This window comes from Hirundo rustica, chromosome 21, assembly GCF_015227805.2.
Source record: "Hirundo rustica isolate bHirRus1 chromosome 21, bHirRus1.pri.v3, whole genome shotgun sequence".
NCBI lineage: Eukaryota > Metazoa > Chordata > Aves > Passeriformes > Hirundinidae > Hirundo > Hirundo rustica.
The window spans coordinates 3103406-3129398 of record NC_053470.1 but is presented as its reverse complement, the minus strand read 5'-3'; the positions used below and the strand labels follow the sequence as shown (position 1 = coordinate 3129398).

The 25993-nt window shown below is 44.8% G+C and overlaps 1 protein-coding gene across 3 annotated transcripts in view; it reads right to left on the bottom strand.

Moving 5' to 3' along the window:
• LOC120762113 (calpain-5) overlaps positions 1-25759 on the bottom strand; it is a 50551-nt gene extending 24792 nt beyond the window's left edge. For 2 of the 3 annotated variants that reach the window (XM_040084154.2, XM_040084155.2), the window contains exons 1-3: positions 25535-25759; positions 19322-19408; positions 18293-18465 (exon numbers count right to left, since the gene is read on the bottom strand). In XM_040084154.2, the coding sequence (XP_039940088.1) occupies positions 18293-18457 (165 nt within the window). In that variant the 5' untranslated portion in view covers positions 18458-18465; positions 19322-19408; positions 25535-25759. Of the gene's footprint in view, positions 1-11714; positions 11814-18292; positions 18466-19321; positions 19409-25534 lie in introns of those variants that run through there. The other variant, XM_058423249.1, reaches the window with a different exon arrangement.
• Between the last annotated feature and the right edge of the window lie 234 nt (positions 25760-25993).

Here is a 25993-nt window from a genome sequence, read left to right as displayed (position 1 = left end):
CAGCATTTGCTGAGTGCTGGGGTCCAAAGCAAACATGGACCAGCAGAGCTGAGAAACCTCCCTGCTTCCACCAGAGTCACCAAATTCTCCAGGGTCCTGTTGGATAAACCCTTTCTGATTAATCCACCTAAGAGCCCTGGAGTTCTGGGGCTAAAGAACAGCGTAAGAAAATGCCACCAGTTCTGTTTCTTTTGTCATTAATTCTCTTGTCATTATCACAGCCTCTCTGGTGACTGCCACTGCGTGGCTCAGATGAGACACAATAGCACTGAGGCACAACCTAGAGCTCCTTTCAGCTCTTTGCTCTCTTCTGGGCTTTGTGATTTTCACCACTTATGCCACATAGTGGGTTCTTAGGAATACCTTTATCTAGCTAAGCCACAATTCCCCCAACACGAGTTAGAAATGTGCTATTCCAGTATATCATTCTGTAGCCCTTGTGAGGATCTTTAAGCATTTTTGGTTGCCCCAATATGTAAAAAAAAAAAAAAAAAAAAAAAATTTTTTTTTTTTTTTTTTTCCCCTATAATGCTCCCAGCAGTTAAGATATATAATTTTAATTTTCTCAGTTTAGGATAGTTGAGGACCAAGGCAGGTACTATCAGAGGAATTTCAGGGAGGGGACACTGACATGAGATGTGATCCAGGCACTTGAGCCCCAATCCCTTCTCTCTCTTGCTGCCTGAACACCCAAGCATGGGGGCATGGGTTCCACCCGAACCTCCTCCTTCGCAAACACAATGCTTTAACCCAAATCCTTTTTCTCAGGATCACTTTGCAACATCTGTGCTGTGAAAGAGAGAAATATCCTCCCATTTCCAAGGAAACATTTAAAGGCAGGCACTGGATCCTACTACACATTAATGCCTGACAGCCACCCTATTTCTGATACAGCACCACAATAAAAGCAGTTGTTGCAATAAGACTTTTGCAAAGTCTGCCTGTGGAGTGAAAAAAGAGAAGTGCCTCCTTAGGGGACAGTTCTCAGAGAAATCTCCATCCAAAAAAACCCGGGGTCATATAGGACCCGACTGAAACAGCCCTTGCTGAGATCAGGAGGGGACGTTGGCAGTGCTGTTACACCATGAAAACCCACAAAAGGCAGGTTTAGCCCCAGGTTTCTGCCTGTACACCCTGAGCTCAGGATGGGCAATTCCCCTGGAAACTTTGTGCCCAGCAGCAGCAGCATCAGCTCCTGAAAGTGAGATAAAGCCCAGGGCTGCTCCAAGAGAAACAGCAGCACAAGAGCAGGCCAGAGCTCCAGCCTTGTGCGAAAGAAAACTCAGCTATTTGGGGATTGAGAAATGCTTCTTCCCCCTCCTCCCTCTCCACTAAATCCTGTTACAGAACCAAATGCATCACAGACATTTTTATAGTGTTCCTTTTTTCCATTTCCAGTTTGGGGCTAGCAGTGACTAATACTCAGTCCATGGGTTTCAGCCTTGCCCTGCCTATGAGACACGTGTGTTTGGGGAGGATCTGAATCAATGTTTTGGAAGAAAAAAAACCCCCAAAATTGGAATTGGGCAACATGGTGTGTATCTTGGCTGCCTGTAGGCTTCACCTGACCTCTGGAGCACTACAGCTGCTTTCTGCAGAATGCTGACAGGGCTGGGAAGGGCTCAGTGATGAGTCCTAGGGCTGACCTTTTCCTGAACCTCCTGACAAAGTGTTTGCTGAAGCCCTGTCAGTCCTCAGCCCCTGTGACCCAGAAATCATTCCAGACTATAATGAAAGATTTGCTGTTCTCCCAGAACCCTCAGACAAGAACAAACCACCTCAAATCACCTCTTGCTGCACTGAGTTTGTGATGCTCCAGAACTGCAGCACATCCATAACACCTCTAGAGAAAAGCTGCCTTGTTTGAGAATAGCACTTTGTTTTCCAGTGAATTTACCAAAACCTCTCTCTTATTTATCTTAGCCTTTGCCTCCTGCCTTCTTCTCCTTGGACCCATTCCCTCCTCCAAACTTGGTACCACAATTGGTGCGACTTTTCCTCAGCAGCAGCCATCAGAGATGCCATTCTTAGGACAGGATTCACCTCAGGCAACATCAGATTCTCTCAGCCAGATGTCCAAACTCCCCTGGAAGCAGAGCTCAGGTCCTTTCAAAGGGCAGTGCACAGACATGACCCTGCCACTGCCATGGTGCTGTGGCGCTGGAGAGAGCCCTGTGCCTCTACTGATTGTATAAACCAAGAGTTCTGAACAATTCCAACCCCTGTGAGACTTGATCTTCAGCTGTTCCAAAGCTACAACAACTGTGACACAATGTGGGGGGAAAAAAAAAATTAATTGAAGTCCCAGTTTAATTGGTTTAAAATGTATATGTTTAAACTCCTGGAAAATGTGATCGTTTTCCATCCTAAAGTGACCGTTTTGGGGTCACTAATCTGAAGCTTTCTTGCAAAATGCTTTCACAAGGGTTTACTCTGATTTTGAGGTGGTGATGCTCCATGAAAACCAGGTAGATGTAGTGGCAACATTTTGAAGAAAATCTGAAGGTAGCCATGCACCAAAGCAGGGGAAACGTTTTTGCATTAAATGCAATAAATGAGGATGGCCAGGGACAAAGGCACTCCTTAGAGCAAACCCCTGGCATCATTTCCAGAAACACCCGAAGGTGGCCGAGGTCAGACATGGGCTGCAAGGCCACTCATCAGAGGCCACCCACTGTTCAGCTCCATCTTTTTACTGCTTCCTCAAAACATGCTTGTCTATCAAATTCTTGGACGAGATTCCTCAGATGGGGAATAAAAACAATAAGAAAAGGAAGTTGGAAAAAGTCGCACACACATTTTCTTTTTCGCAGCACTGAAATATTCATCACTGGACCAGTGTGGAATAAACTATTGCCAGGTCAGTACTCCTGACTGTCCAGCTCTGGCTGGGGAGGGAAATATTTGTTTGCCTGATAACGAGCATCATTTTGGCTCAGGGGCCATGATCTTGTCCAATCTGACTTTCTGCTGTGTCTCAGGGGGCTGGCAACTGATGCAGATGGAATTCTCCATCACTGCCTCCCATGAGGAAGGGAATTTGCTGTTTACAAAAGAGTATCAGGCAGATATCAGCAAAGTCACTTTTTTTTTTTTTTAATTAAATTGAGTATTTTTTTGGCAAAACTAAAGTCAAGTCATCTAAACGTTGTCTGGAGTGAAAATTCAGATTAATCTGGGAGTTTTGTTTTTCCTGAAAGGAGGTATTTTTCCCTTGCCCAGTGGCAATGCACAGACATCAAAGATTAAAAAGCGTTAAGTCTAAACATCACATTAAAGAACATAAACCCCTTTAGTAGCAGCAAGTTCCTCCTTTCTACATCCCTTTTCCAGCAGAGTTTGCTTTCAACCTAGATTCCACTATCTACCAATCATGGCATTTATCTCAGACGCTTCCTTTATCCTCTTCTCCCAGACTCCTCATCTTTTTCAGACAGCACCTTGAGGTGTTCTGCCACTTATTTGCTTCAAGCACAAATATGTGAATGCCTGGGATAACAGTTGAAGGCATATCCAGTGCCTTCCACAGAAACCTTTGGAACTGTGATCCACCCCACACCATTCTGAACTAGATGTTTGCTTCCTAACATAAAAAGAGGAACTGTAAAATGCCGGGGCACAAGACACAAGCTTCTTAGACTATGAGATGTGCTGAGCTGTATCAAAACTTGGATTTTGAATTGGTTTTTAATAGAAACTTTGTTCAAGCCAGCACAACACAACTTTGCTGAGCCCGTGAAGGTCAGAGTCTATGGAGGCTCTCTGTCCCAACATGACACATATCAGACTTAAAATTCTCGTCTGGACATCCTTTCTGGCAAAGATCAGCCTTAGAACATGTAAACCAGAGTATTTTTCTTTTAGGAAGATACAGAGTTCAAATTCTAAGCTATACGAATATTGCCTCAAAAGTGACACAGCAGCATTCATTTTACTCCTGAATACCAAAAGCACTTTTATGACTCAGCCAAATCAGTGTGTCATAGAATCATAAATTCACAGTAACGACCAGGAAGGATTTTATTTACACATCTTGATAACAAACAACACCTTCTACCTCTACATCTTTCTAAACTTTGTCTTGCAAAGATTTTCATTGAGCAATAAAGTTAGCAGCATGTGAGATAAGTTTCTTCAGTTTCGAGTGATGACACTGAAAAATCCACATCAGTGACTTCCAAAGAAAGATTATTAAGGAAAATCACAATTGCTGTATCTGCCAGGCATTCAAGCCCATGCTTTTCTCTCTGTGTAGATAATTTTGTCTTGCACATATGGCTATTAGAGTACTGAAATGAATAAAATATGTTTGGATAACATGCTGTTATACAAAGTGGTCTTGAGGATTTCTTCTTTCCAGCCTCGAGAGTATTTCCAAGATAAACCAGTCTGAATATGTTTTAATGTTTTTACAAACTCTGCGTGTCACTTTGGATATCTTTATTGTGCAACTTAAATGCCTAAACCGTTGAAAAGCCAGAGGAACTTGGATATTTTAATCACTTAAGGACTTGTGAAAACGTGGAGCTCTATCAATGTTTGAATATTCAGTAAGCTTCCTAGCACCATTAATGATAATTACTTTTGGATTCTCTTCTGCTTCAGCCCAAAACAAAGATTGGAGCAGATTCAGTCAGACAGATCCATGGGCAAGAGCCTTTGGCTGCCTGGGAGGACTCAGCCTGTCAGGGTGTAGTCGGAATATTTACTTGGTCATGATTTTATCCCAGTTGAAGCACAGTGAGTTTCATCTTTGTGATTAAATTGTTCAGACATTTAAGAGATTTCTTGTCTGCAAAGACAGAGTAAGAAACTCTTATCCTTATTTATATCACGCTGTTTCTTTCCATAGCTCTTTCACTCCTTGAGCTAATTTTTGATTTTCCTAATGTGATATAAATACACTGAGCTGAATTCCCCGCTTCATTTCAGACAAATTTCTCTGTTAAACACTAACATCAGTGCCATCACTGAGAAATTACCCTCTTGAATTACCAGCTTAGAAATCTTTGGAATCCAAATAATCTCCCTCCTATCTTTTGCAGTGACTCCTGACAGCCATAGGAATATTCACAGTGCCCAACCTCACAACACTTCCCAGATAACATGAAGTGTTTGCTTTGGAATGATGGATTTGAAGCTACATTCTGGGTAAAACAAAAGGGATCCAGACCTCCAATTCTTGGTGCGTGTTCAAAGCACCACAAAATTTCCTCTGAAGATGAAGAGTCTCTATGAATATTTAGAATATTTATTTATTAATTATTCTCTATGAATATTCTCTATGAATATCTGCCGTGAGAACTTTGTCATCTTTATTTAATAAGGGACTAATAGCTAAACTAAAGCCAGTGAAAAAACCTAAGGAAACATTTCTTAACTCTCCAAAGACAGGAGAAGGGCCTGTTTCTAATAATGTTGAGGTTTGCCAGTATTGCTTTTCCCTTGTCTTACAACATAAGTATTTACAGTTCAGCCATTATGTTCATTGGGGGTGATGTTGGTTTTTAATTTTTTGCAGATTTCGGAATGCCTGCACAAGTAACTCAACCTGGTGTCCCTGTGTCTTCCAAGCACACCCTCCCCCTCAGGGCGTGCAGTTTTCACTCCACCCAAATGCAGACCAGATCCTCAGCTGTTGTCTTTGGTTGCAACGCAAGATGTATTCTATTCCCATCTGTTCAAACTGGTTGAAGAAATGGGTTTTTTTTCTTTATCTCATAACTCTGGGCTGGAGGGGGCGAGTGCCTTCTGTCAATGGGCAGCTGTTAATCCAGGTGTGTCACTGCTCTTTATCCCCTCCAGGACCCATCCTCCCTGCAGGGATCTCTGCTGTTCCTGGCCCATCCAGGCTCACTGCAGGGCTGAGACAATTCCATCATCCATGGGGAGATGCTGCACCCAGGGGAGGAGCCCGGCATTCCCAGCTGGATCACACCTGGCATTGGGAACAGCAGCACAGGCTGTGTGCACGGGATTGCCAGAGGAACACCGGAGCCATCTCAGCACCACTGGAGCTTCTACAGGATCGTCTCTGCTCCAACAGAACCACACCTGGCACTGCAGGAGGACTGGACTGGGCTGTGACCAACACCCTGACCAACAGCGTGTCAGGATGTGTTCTGACTCTGACAGTGTTTTTTTCTTTTTTTTCTTTTTTTTTTTTTTCTTTTTTTTTGTTAGTTTGGGGTTTTTTTGTAGTACTACATTTTTAATATTCCTAGTAAAGAACTGTTATTCCTATTCTCATATCTTTGCCTGAAAGTCCCTGAATTTCAAAACTGTAATAATTCAGGGAGAGAGGGGTTACATTCTCCATTGTAAGGGAAGCTCTGGCTTTTCCCTGGCAGACACCTGAATTTCCAAACCAAGACAGCTGTAAATCATCATCACTTTAGCTAAACCAAGGGCTGATGTTGCTTCATAGGTGCAAGTCTCCTCAATCCACCTCTGTCCACAGGCAGATGCAGCTTTGGTTCGGTTCATGAGGCATTCAGCATTTCAGGGAAACAAATGTGCTTGTTAAGACCAGGAAGGAGACATGCCATAGTTGGATTACATCTGAAATATCTGGATTAAATTTGAGTTATTCCTCTTACAGTGCAGACAGCAGCTGTTTGAGCCGTTAGATCACATGCCCAAATGTGAAAAGCAGCTTTTAGGCAACTGTCACTTCTGAGGAGTTTTATTTGCGGAGAGCAGAGTCAGTGAGGGAGGGAGGAGAGGCCAGAGGACAAGGTGCTGCATTCACATCTCCATTTAGGGAGGAAAATCAGATGTCCAAGGCTTAAATGCCCTTATCTGAAGGAAGGAGGGAACAGACAGCAGTGATCATGCACAGCAAATGCAGCTCTGCACAAAAATGGATTATCTATAGAGTTATTCTATTGACCCAGGGAGAGTAAATTCCTGAATTTTTGTCTTTTTTCAGTCCCAAAACTGCTTCCTTAAAGCTCCCGTGGGAAACTTGCAGCAGCAATAAATCTCCAAATGTGCAGACCAAAGCGCAGCCCACAGGTGGATCGCTGCTAAATGAGATTTAATTTTTGACTCACCATCCCAGGACTGAAGATTTAGTTCAGTCTTAGGAAGAAAACCAACCCGATTTTGATAATTATTCACTGTATCAGACTAGAAAGTGGTGTCTCCAGATAAAAGCCAGACCTCAATGTGCTTTATACAGCAGAGACACTCTTTATAAACCAGACCTTGGGGAGCCGCCTGTCCTCCTCTTGAGCTCAGGAAGGGTCACCTGGAGCAGGCAGTGCCCAGATGGCTCCTGGACAGCTCCAGACATTGATTCCATCTCCTGGTGCACATCAGGAGGCCAAGGTGGCCTCTGCCACCTCCAACAGTGGCCAAAGTTCAGTGCATGAAAATTGTAAGGTTACACTTGCTCTTAACTAAAAGTGTCTTTTTCCTGAGGAACGGCATTTTATTGCCCGAAAGCTGGAAAAAAAATGCAAATTCAAAATGTTTTAGCCTTTGTGATTAAGTGAGAAACAATGCCACATACAGGCAAGACAGCAGTTCTAAAAGGTTCTTTCAGCTGTGAAGGATTTTTAAAAGCTTCTTTTCAGCCAAGAAAACATACTTTTTAATTTGATCTTTGAATAGAATTAATCTTGAAGGAAACATACATTTGGATCACAGGAACACAGCGTGAAATTCAAAAAAATTACTCTGCAAATCGAAGGCAGAATGGCTTTCTAAACACCAAATTCCAGCTCGTCCCAAACACCCTTTTAAATATGGAAATAATAGGACAAAAGAATGAAGCTCTTCACACAGAAAGCATTTTTTTGGATGTGGATGCTTTCCGCTCTTGCTGAAGACTGTTGACAGAACAATACCTCAATTTCCTTTGCAACTGGCATGTTTAGGCTGTAATTTTCCTTCAGAGAAGTCAGACATTTAATTCTTTTGGAAGACTAAATCAATGAACTAACAATTACTGTAAGAAGACTTATGCTAGCTGGGGATATGATCCTCAGGCTTTTTGTTTTACAGTCTCAAAATAAATTTTACCATGTCATTCTTACCATCACCACATTGCCTTGGGGCAAACAGAAACTGTTTGAGAAACCAATTTTCATCTAATGACGACTGAGCCAACTAAATAAGACCTGACATTTTAAACTTTAAGGAAACATTCAAAGCCTTGGAGTCGTACTGTTTGTGTTCTAGACATGACATTGAGGTCGTTTAATATTTTTTTCCTTCAGAGGAAACAACCACAACAACATAAGAAAGCCTTCATCCAGTCTGAGGGAGGGAAATACAAACTGGAAAAAGTGCCAAGAGAGAAGATAACAAAATACTGGCATCTGGAGAGCTGTCTGCTTGGCGAGCATGCATGTCATTTACAAATGTTTGCCTTTAATTATATTCCTGGAACACTTGGGTGCATAATACCACTGAGCAAGCTGTCACTTTCCAAACGCTGCCTCTTCATCTTATGGAAATAAAGGGTGACCACTGTGGGGTTTTTGCTTCCTGTCCTGACACAGCCAGTGATGAAGGGCACAACTAAAACCAAAGAAGTTTCTGATGTGACACCAGAAATGGGATTGAGCCATCAAATTGATGTCATATGGGCTCCACTCAGTCACCAGATTCCGCTGGAGAGGTCAGACCTGGAGGATTTATAGTTCCTTGCTCATCTCTTCTTCTGGGCAAGCCCCATCTTAACAAGATTTTTCCAGGCCAAATAAAAATTAAATGGTGGAATTCATGGAATAAGGGTGAGCAACGGCTCGGTTCTGGGAACATTTCGGCAATTCCGAGAAGAAATATGTCACAACTTACCCAGCTGAGAACATTAAGGACAAAAATATTATGGGAGGAATGTTTTATCCAGTCAGAAACCAAGATGGAAACATGCCAAGCAATGTTTTCATGATGCCTCCCATACTCAGCCCCTTGGGGGACAGTCAAGGTGACAAACAGAGCACAGTGAGATTCCGAAAGATTTGAAAGGACCAAACCCCCTGATATTAATATTGAGGTGTACCAGCATAAATCTCTGGTGGGAATAAAAGTGAATTAAACTATGTTTATAAGTTTCTATCGTTCAGAAAAGGACACTTTCATAAAATAACATCCCCAAGAGAACAAAACAGTATCTGCTTCAGTCTCAACAGAGCTTCTTAAATTAAACACTCATCTCAAAAAAAGTGAGGCCCTTCCAAGTTCTAGAGCACTGTGTGCTCCCATACTTTCATTTTTCAAAGTAATACACAAGATCTCTTCAGGGTGAAGCACTCTGCCAGAGCTGGGCATCACCAGCCTGCTGCAGAAAGGTGAGGAGAGACACAAAATCCTGGAACAATGTGGAATTCCTGGTCCTGTTTCTCATGGACCTTCACAGACACAGAAATGGAGCCCATCTGAATGAAATTTTATCAGGTTCTCAGGGTTTTTTGTTTAGAGCCACAGCAGCCTGGACTCACCTCAGCCTGGATGTGGCCTGGGGAAATGGGACCTGGACAGGGCTCACAAAGCCCTGAGAGTGGAATCTCAGCCCCTGCCAGCAACAACTGCTGGGAGGGGTTCAGGGAATTAAGAGATCCATCCCTGTTTGTTTGGCTGTGTGAGAGGAGCCCTGGGGGCACCACACATGGCTCTGCTCCACTCCCTGGCTGCAGGAACCCAGGAGCTGGGAAAGAAAGCGCCTAACAACACATCCGCAACAACCCTTTGTGTCTGGTGACTGCTCGGTCCAGTTACTTCTCCCTGGACCCATCCTCTTTCTCATCACTGCTCTTAGTGGGGAAAAAAAAAATAAAATATATATATATATATTTCCCTTATCAAGATACCACCATTCAAATCCTACAGCACAGATTCTGGGGCTCTGCCTGCCTTCCAAATGCCACAGATTTGCCCTGGGGTGACAAAGCAAGTCCAGAGCACTGCTTCACCCTTCAGCAGCCAATGCTTCCCATGCCCCTGCCCCATGGCATGTACACGATCCATGTGCATATATCCATTTAAACACGGGGTTCATGCCCTCACAGCCCATCATCCAGGCTTTATTTTGGTGTCAGAAATTGGGTTGGTCTCGTCACAGACAGAAATGCTGCCGCAAATGAATCGAGATTTCAGCTCGCTAGGGGGTTACATTGGTGAAATTGATAATGGTATGTGTAGTTTATATTGTTTAATTTAAAATTCTCTTTAGTAAAGCGTGATCCAACTGAAACATTTGTTGTTAACAGAATTCTCCCAGGGTCTAATGCCCATTAGATTTCCAGAGGCAAGCCTGTTAATTATTACTTTGAGGCTTCGGTGACAAAGGTTACTTTAGAATAATAATAGGCCAGACCTGCAGACAAAGTCAACAGAGATTTTTCAGTTTGTCTGGTGATAGCAGAACACCTGCAGAAGCTGAGGCAGGGCTTGCAGCAGAGATGTCACAGCCACTGAGAAAGGATCAGTGTCATGTTGAACATGAATTAGCACAGTGACCACGGCCTGGGCATTTCAACCCTCCCATCCCCTTTTCCTGGGATCAACATAATGTTTCCTCAGTGGAATATTATGTATTTTTACTATATTCAAGGAGGTATATCTTGTGGCACCTGTGGTAATAAAGGCCCTTTCCTTTGCACTGCAGGTTGGCTCCATAAAAGGTTAGCTAACAAGAACATAAATAATATCAGCCTGGAACACAGCACACTACTTTGGAGTCTCCTTGGTTCCTCAGGAGGCTGCTCTCAGATGTTGTGAGCTGTCAAGCACATTTTACATGCCTGATGTAACAGAAAATCCTCCTGTTTGGTTCTTCCTTTTCCACCCAGCTGTGAAAACAAACCAAAAAACCGAAAAAACCCCAAACTCTAATGAACCTCCCAGCTGTGAAACACACAAGCACACTCCCAGAAAACCCCAGCTTTGCTATTTCTCGGCCAAGAAAGGGCAATGGACTGTAGGAAACAGCTGCATGGAGCTCCCTACCTTCACCTGCCAGGGTGCTAGAAGGTGTCACATTTTGTTTGCAGAACATGAAAAGTTCAGTGAAAAAAAAACCACCCCAAAACCACAACAACCCAACCTCAAAATCTTAGGAGAAAATAATAATGGGAGAAAGGAAAAAAATGAAACAAAGCCCACGATGTTTTCAGTGAATTCTTTGGCTGGACACCATCAGAACATGCTGTTCCAAGTACCTTAAAAGATCAACAAGGGAAAGCCCTTTAGAGCTGAAAAATGTTTCCTTGCCTCTGAGAAAAAAATTCCAAGAAATATTTCAGTTTTATTAGCATATTTGGGGAAAAGCTACAAGATTAAATTAAAACCAAAAAAGTAATTTAACCCAGCATTTTCCCCCTACAAAAAAAGCCACTATTTCTCCCCTCCATTTTTACAAAATGTGTGTGCTCCTCGAGAAGATCAATTACTTGGAACAGCTGGGATTATTATTAACTTAAAAATGATTACAGGATCGGATTAGGGTGATGATTAGGGTGACGTGCTCTATGAGAACTTCCATTCTTGGTTACTAAAATGAGAATTCCAGTTCCAAGGGGTTCCAGTTAGCTTTTTGATCTCTGTAGATCAGTGCATCCTGTATGTATTTGATATATTAGAACTCTTATTTAGATTACACTTAGATTTCAATATCCCCTCCAGAATCCTGGCTGCTAAGTGATTTAGAAAGTTTTGAATTTCAGTGAATTCCCATATATCTCATGCACCAAATCAGAACTGACCTCCTCTGTCTCATTGCTCCAGGGCAAAACCAGGTGGCCACACTTCTCTTGAAAATGACATGGTGAAAATGATCCAAATCAACTGACTTCACCAAATAAAACAAGAAAGCAGATTCTGAACACAGCTGATCCAGAACTGCAGCCGTACAGGAAGGGTGAGACTTGTTTTGACCTGGATTCGAAAGACCTTGTCCTCCACTTTTGGACACCTCCTCCTAAAAGCCCAGTTCCCTGGGAACTTTGTAAACCCCGCATTTCCAGTCCGTGGGGGATGCAAGAACAGCGATAGCTGCACAGAAGATCACTCACTCCACCACATCTACCCTCATTAAACAAATAAAGCTCCCGAGGCAGATTTTCAGGCACTCCAACAACCAAAAAAAACCCAAAAAAACAAAAAACCACCCAAGGTTCAGAAGCCAAGTGCCAGCAGTAATTTCACCCTTAAAGAAGCACAGAGCACGGTGAAGCCCTGCCCACCCCGGGGTCTCACAAGGCTGGCAGCTCACTGCCCTACCCCTAACGCGCACCCATCACCCCTCCCCTCCCCTCCCAGCTCAAAATTAATTCTAACAACGTGAAGACAATTCGACTTAATTGCAGCCGCACCGTCTCCCGCAGGATCCCGCTGCCAATCCTGCCGCTCGAATGTGCAGTTGCCAGGGCAACGGGTGCGAAGAGGATGCTTCTGCGCTGCCACTCGCATCCTCGGGAGCCGTGCCAACCTCGGAGCTCCCGCAGCTGGGCTGGCTTTAACGCCTTCCTCCCCGGAGCCGCCTGTCCTCTCCTCCCTCCCTGCCCCCTTGGCAGGCGGCTCCTGCTGCTCTGCACATCGACACCTGCACGCAGGGACAGACGGCTGCAGCTCAGCCCGACAGCACCCCGGGGCTGGAACAGCTCCCCTCAAACGGGCAGCAGGGATGCAAGCTGTTCTTGCATCCCCCACGGGCTGGAAATGCGGGGTTTACAAAGATCCCAGGGAACTGGGCTTTTAGGAGGAGGTATCCAAAAGTGGAGGACAAGGTCTTTCGAATCCAGGTGAAAACAAGTCTCACCCTTCCTGTACGGATGCAGTTCTGGATCAGCTGTGTTCAGAATCTGCTTTCCTGTTTTATTTGGTGAAGTCAGTTGATTTGGATCATTTTCACCATGTCATTTTCAAGAGAAGTGTGGCCACCTGGTTTTGCCCTGGAGCAATGAGACAGAGGAGGTCAGTTCTGATTTGGTGCATGAGATATATGGGAATTCACTGCAATTCAAAACTCCATTTGCAGGAGGTTTGGGGTGCGCGTGTCGTCCTTAATGAGGAAAGAAAAAGATCTTTCACCATTATTTAGGAACGGTTTTCTTCTGGTGGTTTCCCATCTTGCCTGTTGTTGTCCCCTCACCCACCCACTCTACACTAACAGAACATCATGTCTGGAGGACTTCATGGTCCCTGCCTCCACAATTTTAACCTAAAAGCCTTGATTAATGGGTACAGAATCCTCCCCATCAATCTGTGATCACCTTCGAGGGCAGACTGCTTCCAAGAGTTCAGCTCTTAATAGTTCTCCTGTTTCTTTAAGATGAAGGGTTTAAACTTAGGTCAGAGCCTACTTTGCCTGTGACCTTTTATACCACTTTTGAGCCTGCAAGGCTTAAGCCCTTCTATGAAAATTAAGGTGCACTGCAATCATTCTCTTTATACACACACACGGGCAGCTAACAAAGAAATATCTGACTTTAAACTTTTCCACAGATAATGAGCTGTAGCTGAAGATCACAAGCTAAATCTGCTTTTAACCGCAAGAAAAACTATTTGCCACAACAGCAAACAGCCTCCCTGCTAGTGCACTCACAACTAATTACAGCACACAAAAAAGCCTGTTGAAATGATCATCAGTGTCATCTAGGAAGTCCTAAAATCCTCCAGTAGCCCTGCCCAGCTGCACTCATGGAGGGAAAGGTCTGAAAGTCACCCACAGAAGGATGCTGGACTGTCTGTGGAGGGCATCCATGGTGTTGAGGTCCAGGATGTGACAGACACATAAGGAAGAGAAGCCAGTTCAGGATTGATTTCTCCTTCGTGCAAAGCCGAGTCTCTCACAGCCCTTTGCTGCTACAGACAGGTCCCAGAGAAGCACAGCAAAAAAGCAAACCACAGGACACCGGCTCACACCTGAAACCGTCCCTGTGTCCCCAGCTGTGCTTGAGGCACATGAAAGGAGTTGTGAGCTTCCTCAAAGCTCAGCAGAAGCTCAGCACCCCTTTGAAACACATCTCCTGACCTCCCAGATGCCACATGTGCCATCATTTCCAGTGCAAACACGAATGTCACAGCACAGAGAGCTTTGCAACTCGTGTTTGCCTACACTTGAACAAGAGTCAGTAACCACCAACAGCAGAGAAATGTGGACAGTTCTGGGATAGGCAGGGAAACAGAAGATTAAGCTTCAGCTGTTTCAGTACATGTAGCCTTTGCAGAATAAGTAATTTTTTTCAGGAAAACAATAATTATACTGTGCAAAGCTTTAGGGGTGTGAAGGAGAGATGAGGAGGGAGCCTTGTTCTGATTAAGCAAGAGGATTGCTGTTGCTCCATATTTTTAACTGGAAAAAAAAAAAAAAAAGTGGCTGAAGGAATTTAAAAAGTACATTCAGATGTGAAAAAGTGATCATTAAACCACGAGCCACACTCCTGGCTTGGAGTGGATCTGGCAAACCAGGTAAATGTCACTGTTCACGGGGGTTGTTACAATCCTGTCCCTCTGTCACACAGAAGGCAGCAGTGCAGCTGCCCTGAGAGGAGTGCAGCACTGCCACGCCAGCTGATGGTATTGCCCTTTAATATCCACTCTCCTCCAGCTCTGGATTCCCCCCAGGCCCCATTCTGGCAGATATCCCAGGGTGTGATGAGCTGTCACTCCTCTCCATGCCCCGAAACTGCTCTTGCACTGGTCATGCAACTACTCAAAGCCCGACGCAGTGCCAGGACACCTCCCTCTCCCGAAGGCACCACTGCGCTCCACACGAGTCCCAAACACAAGCAGATGTCTCTGGTCTTGCTCAAGCCATAAAACAGGGTCAGACTGCAGTGACACAGCTACGGAGGAGACAGAGGAATTCAGTGATGGAAAGCATAACATCTGAGGGACATTTAACCCAGGCATGCTTACACCTGACAGCCAAGACTTTCATGACCCTCATTCCGTGAAATTTATGACAACGGGGTCACTGTTGAATATTCTGGAGGACACTGAGAACACAAACCCTGGCACTGTGCAATAAAGAACATTAGTGTAAAATCTGTAAATCTCACCCAGACAAAAGTGCCCAGGCAGGGATTTGCCCCAGGCTTCCTCTGCCTTCCAAATGAGAGCAAGATCTTAAACAGGTAACGAGGTAGGGGAGGGTTTAGGCTTTAAATCAGCACTTGTAAGTATGAAGATGTTTCAGCTCCTGAGACAATGGATCACTTTCCACCAGTTAGAAGCAAACAAAATCTGGTGCTGCCTCCACTAAATACATGAAGGTGCAGAAGTCAGAGCTCCTGAATTTTCTGGCACCTCAGCCCTGGATAAATCACCACCCTGATCATCCCGCACACCCCAATTTGGGAAGTGGGGAGACACTTGTTCCATTTATTCTTATCATTGTATATAATTCCAGAACACAGTACCGCCTTATTTCCTGGACTTTTCACTTGCGTGGTGGTAATCACCTCTGAAAATGCTGGAAAATGGGTGAGAAGAGTGGAGAATGGGGCCCAAGGCACGCAGTGTTTCTAGGAAAAAGAGCACTGGGCTGGGCAGATGCAACTCTCCACCTTCAGCCAGGTATCTGACCTTTGGAGTTGGTGGGAATTTAATCAAACAGAGCAACGTCCCTCTGGGCTGGGACACAGGAGGGGTTTCTTGGGAAGCAGTTCAGCAGCCCTGTCTCACGGTGTCTTTCTGTGCTGTTTTTCTGGACACAGACCAGCTCTGTCTTCCCAGAGCACAAGGGTGCAACCACAGCCCTCTCTTAAAGAGAAGATGCAGATGAAAGCAGAATCAGGGCTTATAAAACACAAGGTTAAGCGAGGAAACCAGGAAAGCACATGATAAGAGTCTCATTCTGTAGGATCAGACTATTTTCCTTTGTGAATTACTGAAGAACACTGTTTATCTCTGAAGCAAGTTCACCCACTCTTTCCTCACATGCTTGCCTGCCGGGCTTGGGGCATCACTGCTGTTTGTTTAACCCTGACAAAGACGTCCTTGAGATTCCATCCTTTTTGCGGGGTCAATGAAAAAAGTTCACACAGACCCGAGGTTCAGTTAAAAATAAGTCAGACAAAGCATCCATTCAGCAGTGACAGTCATTCCTGGGTATTTTCAGCCCATGCTGAGTGGGACCACCACACAGAGGCAGTGTTATCCAGCACAGGTGGCCAAGGACATCCTCTCTTGGGATGTCCCCAGCCTCACTTCAGCCTGGCAGAGGGGGCAAACTCCAGGGAAATCACAGGAAAAGAGCAGGATGGGCTCTGATGCTAATATCAGTGGGCAGAAAGGATGTCCACTAACCAGATGGAATAATTTTTAATTTTTTTTCCCAACAAACCAGCAGGTTGTCACCACAGAAAACCTCCCCAGGAGGTTTCCTGCATGAGCTGCAGGGATCTGGAAGATGCTGCACCTTTGAAATGGTTGTGCTCAGCCCCGTCGTTATTTCACAGGTTTACCTCAGAGGAACTGGGCTATCACCAGCAAAGGATTCACATACCAGAGGAGGTTTAGATTAGATAAGAGGAGAAATTGCTTTATCAAAAGGGTTGCCGAGCACTGAAACTGACTGCCATGGGAAGTGGGTTTTTTAAGACTTGTAGATGTGGTGCTAGGGACAAAGCTCAGTAGTGGACTCAGCAGTGTCAGGGTAAGTGTTGGAGTCAATGATCTTACAAGAGATTTGCAACCTAAAAGTGTTTTTCAGCCTAGAAGGTTCTATGATTCTGTGTTGTTGGCATCAACACCAGAATTCACCCTCTGAACTTCTGGTTGGCAGAGGCCAGGGACTGCTGGGATATGATTCAACATCTCAGGAGTGTCAGGTCAGTCTGTGCGTGGTTTTATGATAAATGATAATTAAATCTATGTAAATAAACATTAATTAATATGTTATATTTCCTACATTAACATCTTTAATGGGTAATAATTAAATGCAAACCTAATCACTGACCTACAATTAGACTTCAAACCACTGACCACCACCTTGAACAAGCTCATACACACAAGAATGGCCCAAAATGTCATCCTTGGCTAGAGCTGAGCTTTTGCATCACATCTCTTACGAAGAACAAACACTCTCCCTGACCTCACTTTGACTGGTTGCACAGTAATTCCTCTTCGAGGAGGGGATGAAAGACTCCAATGAACAGGAAAGGGCTCAGAAATAAAAATAAACCCACAGACCTCAGAATTGTCTTCTTTTTCTTTCCCAAATTCATTCTCCCCATTCTTCAGTCTCATGTCTTACTTGGAAAACTGAAAGGAGAAGCAGGAAAGCAACCCTTGGACTGCTCACTAAAATTCCACTAGAGAAGCTGCTGTGAGGAATGAGCACCACCAGGGAAGGAGAAGGAGAAGGAGAAGGAGAAGGAGAAGGAGAAGGAGAAGGAGAAGGAGAAGGAGAAGGAGAAGGAGAAGGAGAAGGAGAAGGAGAAGGAGAAGGAGAAGGAGAAGGAGAAGGAGAATAGAGAAGCAGCCTCAGACCATCCTGGCAAATAGAGCCCAGCCTTGGCAGGCTCATCTGTTGTCCCCTGTCACAGAGGACAGAGAACAGCACCAGCTGCATATGAAGGACATCACATTGACATCGTGCTTTCTAAGGAAGGACTCACAAGTCTGTGCTTCCAGAAGATTAACTGTAATCCCAAAAGTGGACATGGGTGAAGTAAAGGAGAAATTCATCATGTTTAAGGGCAAAAATACTGCCTGGATCTGGCCAGAGGCTTCCACTGTCCTCTCCATTACACTTGTCACAGTAAGAGAACAGATGACACTGATGGAAAGCCAGACTAGGAGTGGGTTTGTGTTCTTCTGAACAGTTTGCTTATGGCTGTGAACTGGATTTAAAAATACATGTGAAGCATAAAACCTCAGAGCAAACCAACTAACAGACCCCGAATATAGGTGGTATTAATGATTTCAAATGCCTACTACATTAGTTACAATTCATAGGAAATGACATCTTTGTTTTCCTGTTAAGATGCCAGTAAAAGTGGCAAATAGGCACAAGCATTCTTGGTTGCTTACAGATAATAGCTGTTCATTTAGCACAGAAAATCACGGGGGGGTCATTGAGGTTTTACACAAGTCAGAGGCAAAATCCACTGTGAATTCAGCACAGCCATACAGAGCTGGCATCAACCAATAAAGGAAATCTCTCCACCCCCTCTGGGTAGAATATGCTGCTAAAGCTTCACCAGAACCAAGCTGAAAGAGCTGAGGGAGAGGGTGGCAATTCACAACAGAACAAAGCTTTGCTCAGACACCTCTCGGTGGAAGTGTCTCTGCTGGAGGAGACAGCAGGAGTGGAAACACGTCCATCCATTACCTTTGGCCGCTTCCATTCCACGTTCCCTTTTTCTGCTGAGTCATAGTAAAGGGATTCATCCGAGGCTGGGAACTCAGGATCCTCAAAGAGCCGGCCCTGCTGGAGGCACTGCCCCTTCAGCTCGTGGTACCTCTGGTCCCGGAAGAGTTGCACTGATGAAGACATCTTCCTGTCTGGATAAAATCAATATTGGACAAACATGAAGGCTCTTGAAAGTCCATAGCTGATACCACTCCCTGGTCTTTAATAAGAGAGCATGTAACTTGTTCTAAATGACTGATTTATTTAAAATAAAACAAAAAAAAAATCCCACATTATGAATTAGATTATGTTAAAGACTAGGAAAGCATAAACCCAAATGAGGATTTAAGTATGAACCCAAAAGGGATCCTTATAGTTAAGGATCCTTATAGTTAAGGATCATATTTTTTCTGACAGAATTCTTATCAGTGGAATCCAGACCAGGCACAAACCCAATGTTTTGCTTTGTGTAATTGATTGGAAAGGTAGCAGAGTGAGGCTTGGCTCTCAGTCTGCACCATGTGCGAAGGGCTGGGCCATCTTTCTGTCCTGCATTCTTCTTCTGGCCACTAAAGCTCAAATTATCCACTCCAAATCTTATGCCTAAAAAAACCAAAAGCAGATTTCCACATTTCTCCATCTTAATTTAAGTGACAATGCTTTGGCTTGCGCTATTGTCTTTGAACTTTATGTCACATTTCAGGGAACTGAAGTCCCAGAAGGGGAAAATATTTGCAAATAATTGACGAGAACTAAAAGTATTTTTAAAAAGCACAACAACAACAAAAAACCCAAGCAATGTGTTCTCAGACCTTAATTCCCAGAATCCTGACTATCAAACTTGGCAAGTTTATGGCCGCACCCACAGAGCTCAAATAAATTGCTTTAAAACATTTTACAAACGAGAAATCAATCACAGAAATCACTCAGGACAGTTTGAAATTTGGAGGACACGAGGGACGCTACCTCTGCTTCAAGAGAGGGAGTGGTGGGAGCATCTGAACTTACCCTGGTTGGAAAGGTGCTGTGTGTCAGTTCCTTTCCCCCTCCTTCGGGGCACAGGCTGGAATTAGAGATGTATCCCCCTTTCCTTGCCTACAGCAATAAAGACAAATGCAGGTTGAATGAACGTCCTGCTCTGCAGCATCATCCTGGCTCTGCCACATCGTCCTGGCAGCCACTCGCTGTGTCCAGCTGCAGGGAGCTCAGCTGGTGCTCCTTGAGCCACCTGCAGCACACGTTGGATGAGATTCCACAGATCCACAGGAAACTAAACCAAGCTTTTGCAGGTGTGCGAGTGAGCACAGAGAGAGAGAGAAATACAGAAGAGTAATGAGGAGCACCTGGAAATGTCAAATTTAGCGTGGTCTCTGTTCTCGTGAGTGAAAGCTGTTTGAGGATGTCCCACCCCTGGAAGCGTCCAAAGACAGGCTGGATGGAGCTTGGAGCAACCTGGGATAGTGAAAGGTGGCAGGGGGTGGGACAGGATGGGCTTTAGGATCCCTCCCCACCAAAGCTATTTTGTGATTCTATTACTTTTTGCTTACTTATCTCCCTAAAAAAACCACTCTCAAGGTCTCTCACTTGGCAGGTGGCCTCCCAAGACTGGGCAAATAGATTTGCTTCTCCCCATAAACCAGTTCTTCAAATTCGAGTGTAGAACAACTTGTCAATTTTACAGAACTACCCCAGGGACCAAAATAGTCTGACTAATTTGGGTGGGATATAGATTATTTCATGATAACTGGCATTCCTGATCATCAAAAATTCCCCATGAGCTAGCTAACATTCTAAACCGAGTCTATTTGTTTTTAAAGCAGCCCCTGGGTGATGAGGTTTCTGTCACTGCCTAATTCATTGAGACAGGTCTTTCATGACCTCATTCCCCTGTCCTTTTTCCCCCACCTATCTGCTAGACAGCACTGTGAGTCCTTCCAGGATTAACGCTCCATTTCACAACAGCCCAGAATATTCTGTGGCGATAAAACACTGCCTGCCTCACCCTGGGCTGCACAGCAGGAAGGGGAACACCAACAAGGAGGAGCCTTCTCCTGCCAGTCTCTCATCCTGCTCCTCTCCAGGCTCCCTGTGACATCTGCGGTGTGTTTTAGGGGCTCAGGCTCCCAGGGCTGCTCATCCTGGCTGCTGAATGTTTCACCCCCACCCAGGAGGCACTGAAGTCCCATCACCATCCGGAGAACCAGGAGAAACCCACTTTCACAGGAACCCAGAGCTGCCCATTTTAAACTCAATAAAGACATCTCTTTCTTGCTCCATGAAGAATGTCACTGCAGTTTCTGTACAACAAAGAGCCTGGTGGTTTGAGCACTGAGGATGGGGGAGCACAGCTGAGCCCACCTCTCCTGGAGTGTCCACCTACCAAGACATGGCCTGAGGCAGACCTGCCTCCCATTCCAAGGTTTATTATTGAAGCAGCTCCCAGTTTTTGACCCTCAGTTGATGACTGAAGCTCCCAAACTAAGAAACACACTCCATCCTCAGTCGGGGCACACAGCAGCAGAGCATCCCCTGCTCCACACCCACAGCTCTACCCTGGCTCAGCTGGCACTCCAACCTCGCAGGGCTTGGCAGCTGCTCTGCCAGGGCTCCCTGCTCTGCCATGTGAGCTGTGCACAGTGGACTCACAAACACAGTCCTAAAAATACTGCACCCCAGCTCAGAGACTGTCACTCCACAGAGAGAAGGACCACTCCAGGGCAGGGACAGAGGAGAAAAGAAGGGGGGAAAAAGCCCTGAAGAGCTCTAGAGGTCACCCAATCCCCCATGGTATCAGCAGAAGTACAGGAGGTCTCACGTCACTGAGCTTTCAACCTCTCAGCTTTTAAGCCTTTCTCTGCCCCTCTGTTTTTCCAGAGAGTTTCCCATTCTGATTAGAAAAAAGGTTTCAGCAGAAGAGTGAAGTGGAGCTGGTGCAGAGTCCCCTCTTCAGTCTAACCACGGAACAATCTCATTTTTACTCACAGTTTATACTCAGAGATGATTCCTCTGCCAGAGCCAGCCAAAGCACGGCTAAATCACATTCAGCACTGGGCAAATACCAACTCCTGGCCTTAGGAGCAGCCATAAATTAAAGGGACATTCACTTGAAATCCAGGTCTTCACCAGAGCATTGAGATAAGCTTCGAGTGTTAAACTATCCAACAGTGTTTCTTTACACTCACATTTACCTGTGCTAACTTTTCTCTCCCCCAGCTGCTACACAGGAGATCCACAACAAACAACACTGACTGTCCAGACATGCGTGTGAGGGATAACTACACCCTCCTTGTCCTTGAATTCACACAATAAATACACAAACCTGGACAAAATTCACCTACTCTCATCCCGGTTTTGTTACTCTGTGTAACCAAGGGGCATGCAGGATAAAAACTCAGGCAGAGCAGTTACTGCAGCAGTTAAGCCCAGCCATTCCTCCCACTCCCATCCTGGCCTAAGGGCAGCAGGGCTGAGTTTTTCCTAACCAAACCCAGCACTTTCAGCCCCAGAAGCCAAGCAGCTGCAGAGGCCCCTCGGTGCCAGATGGAACTCCTCTGCAAGGAGGAGGCTTGGTGTGTTGTAACACATCAATTCGATCACACACCCCACTTTGCTGCTCCAGCTGCAGGACTCCAAGGAATTTCCATGCACAGCACTAAGACCAAAAGAGCAAAGTGCACTTCCAGGCGGGATTTAAGGCTACAGTTGAGCACAGCTTTGAAAATGAAACTGCCTCTTCCAGAAGCGGACCCTGAGTTCAGGCCCACACCACCCTCAGTCCACATTCCTGCTGGTTCAGGAGCCCCTGTCTGGGAAGGCAATGGAAGGATGACAGAAATGATGCACACAGCATATTCCATGCTCTGGGGTAGCCTCCCACCCTGAGAGAGCTGGGGTGCCTCAGCCTGGAGAAAAGAAGGCTCCAGGGAACCCTTAGAGCAGCCTTTCTGTTCCCAAAGGGACTTTATAAAAAAGAGGGAGAGCAGCTTTTTACATGGGCAGACAGTGATAGGATGAGGAAAAGTGGTTTTAAATTGAAAGAGGAGCAGTTTAGATTAGGATACCAGGAAGAAATTCTTCCCTGAGAACTGGCACAGGTTGCCCAGAGAAGCTGTGGACTCCCCATCCCAGGAAGTGTTCATGGCCAGGATGGATTGGACTTTGAGCAGCCTGGAATGGTGGAAGATATCCCTGCCCAGGGTGGTGGCATGACATGAGCTTTCCTGCCCAAACCATTCTGTAATTGTAGGAACCCCGTCTGAAGATTATTGTCCATTTGCAGGTACCAAATCGTCACCTTAGCAGGAGTAAGAGCCACCCACCCCTGGTTCTCAGGTTTCTCTTTTGTACCTGCACTTGTGCGCCTGTCTTGACAACACACAAAAACCTCCCAGCTCCAAACTCCGCTCCTTCAACACCAACTCCCCACCAAACCTCAAAGCCACTGTTTGGACTACAAGAGCAAAGCAAGGACTCAAGTATTTCACTGTTTGCAAACATACTTTTGTATTTTCCCAAACATCTCGGTCTCCACAGTTTGCTTCAGAACAATCAAACCAGTGAGTGCCTCCAAAAAAGCAGCCCCGCAGCCAAAAGCTTTAAATTACTCTGAACTGGTTTTCTGTAAAACTAATTAAAGGAACTTGCAGAGCTCCAGCTGGAAAAGGTTATTGCTCTTTCTTGCTGTGCAGAATGATCACAGGTCCTTACAAAGCAATGACTGCAAATCTGTGTTAAGAGTGCAGAGGAACTTAAAGCAGTTGAAAAGCTTCCACTTCATAAACACTGTGGTTTCACGATCTTGGCTGTTCCACTGCTACTGCTGCAGCAGAAGCATCTCTTGTGGAGAAATTTACTCATTTGTATTCTTCAAACAGCTCAAGACATTAATTGGGAGGCTTTATGCTGGACTGGATATCCTCTCTTCCTCTGCATAAGCCAATAAAAATGTATAAAGTCAGCGTTAAATCCTTGTTGTGTGGATGCGCAATTGCATTAGTAAGAATATATTCAGTTTTGATCAAATTTGCTGCACAGGATAATTTAATAGCACCCTGTCCAGTATTAATGACTGTGATCCAGGCTTCTCAGTTGTTTTGTGTGGCTGTGCTGTCCCTGACAGAGTAAAACACCAAGTTTATTGTGTGCTCTGAGGATACCATAATTGCAAAGCATTAACCCTTCTTTCACCCAGTATTTGGATTTTCCAACAAAATAAGGTTAGTTTGCCTATTTTATGGCCTCTGTAACTCCAGATTTTTATAGGCATATAAAGGTTTCTATGTTAGCTCAGCTCAAGAATTAGCTGTGGGAAGGAGACACAAGCATTTGCCTTCTTGCAGAAACGGGACGGTGCCAACCTTGTTCTGCCGTGCAGTTTTGCCACACTTAAAATCGAGAGAGGAAACCACATGTTTTCATCTGGGAGTATCTGCCCATATCCTACCACTTCTGAGCAAGAATGTGGGGGAGAGTAACTGGACATCAGGAGCCCACAGCCTGTTTGCTTTTGCAGATAGCCTGGCAGAATCATCAGGCTATAAACCAAAGCTTTTCTACCATAAAATCAATTACAACACTTGCACTGCAACAGCACACTGCTTAACCAGGCTTTTCTTTCAGGCCCCACTGGGACAGGAGAGGTTCTGTGGCACTTCAGCTGGAAATCAGAATTTAGATTGCACTGCAAAGGGTGGGTGCTGGGTCAGGGCCAAGCCTGACACTTCCTAAGCCCAGGAATGGAGCAGGAGCTCTGCCAAGAACCCGCCACTGATTTTCACAGCTTGTTCTTTCTCCAACTCTCTATCTCACCAGTTCCTGGCGAGATAAAGTGCAAACTCATTCTGACCCTTCAGGACGGGAGTACAGAAGCAAACAGCTGCAGGTGACTGTGCCCAGGGAAAAACAATGGCATCTGCCATGAGCAGAAACACCCCAAACTGGTAGGGCTGGCTGATGGTCAGGGGTGTGTGGGACCTTTTCAGCTTGAGAACTGAGTGAAATCAATATACACCTGTGATTGTTCAGCAGTACAACGCTGATTTCATAGTCAAAACCAGTCAAAGTCCTGGCAGAACACACTCAGAGAGGATAAACTCTGGCTGGATGCCCTCTCTCCCCTCCTTGCCTTTCCCATGAGACTTTACCCCTGAGCAGTTGCCTGTGAAACACTTTTAACTATTCTCTCTCTCCCCTCAGGCAAGGGCAAAGATTTAAAAAGCAATGGGATTAACAGCAGAGCAGACTTTTGCCTCCACCTGAGTTCCAGGTGAAACCTTCAACAAAATCCTGAAATTCTTAAAGATCATTGGAAGCAGAGACAGAACCCGTGGCTCCTTTCAGAATTTTCCAAAGTGCACAGGTGTCTTCATGTTTCAAGAAACCTTGAAACACAGCTTCAGTGGCTTCCAGTATAGCCTCAAAATCAGACACATTTTCAGTTAACATCAGAGAGGTACAATTCTAGTGAGATTCTCTTTTTAAAAAAAGTCATTTAGTACAGTAGATTCCAATTGTTACAATTAACAGTAATTCAGTCAAGTGATCTATAAAAAGCTCTGAAGAAAATGCAAACAGCATTGTCACTTGATTCATTCAAGCCAACGTTTTGTGCTGAAACCACGGGAAACAGTTTTCTTCAGAATTCCAGTACCTCTCCATCCTGCCTTTTCATAAAAGTTAGTTTAAAAAAAGAGATTGCAGATTAATCAGTAACTCCTTATCAGGCCACTTCATTATTTTATACATCCGCTTATCAATTATTTTAGATACAGTACAAAAATCTCTCCTTCATAAGAACAATGAAAAAAACTAAAAAAAAAAAAACAAAAACCCTTGAATTTCACAGTGAAAGAATCCATGGTGAGAACTGACAATATTTTGGAAGATCAGAGACAGGATGAAAAATGGAATTATATGAGCAGAGATCAAATCATACTTTATCCGTCTGGCCCTTTTCTTTGGACTAACTGTAAAGGATTCCTGTAGAGAGAAGAGTGGAACTGGTTATCCCAGAAGAAAGGAGAGCACCCATGCTTTGGCAATAAATCCCGCAATAAAGTTTGGCTCAGAGTTAGCACAGAGCTGTGACTTTCAGAGAGAACTATATACTAAAGAAACTCAAGTAATCCAAAGCATTTTCTCACTGTGTCGCCTCATTATGGTTCACACAGGGTTTTTTCCTTCCTGGTGACAAAGGTGTTAAAATGCCAGTCAGGCACTCACCTGCCTGGGGTCAGACGCTGCTCGGGGCACATCGAACTCCAAAGTGGCTCCTGCAAACACTGATCCCTCGGCTTCTTAACCTGGAATTCTCCGGGCTGTACCACGGTCACATCTCCAGAGGGGTGTGTGTTGGGAAAACTCTTCCAGGGATGTCCCAGGGAAAGCTCCGAGCTGACCGAAGGCGCAGAGCCTCGTGCGCTCCAAAATCTCAGCTGTGGCTGTGGCTGGAACTGTGAATGAACTCTTGAAGAAGGAGATAAGGCCAGGCTGCTTGGCAAGAGTTGCAGGGTTTGTTTGGAATTTTTTCTGGTGAGGAAAACAACAGATTAATGTGCACCGTGAAAAAAAAAAAAAAAAAAAAAAAAAAAAAAGTTACATTCCTTATTAGGCTGCACAGCATTCTTCCTTCTCTCTCTGTCCTAGTAAAGGAATTGGTGTCACTTTATGGGGGTAACAAAG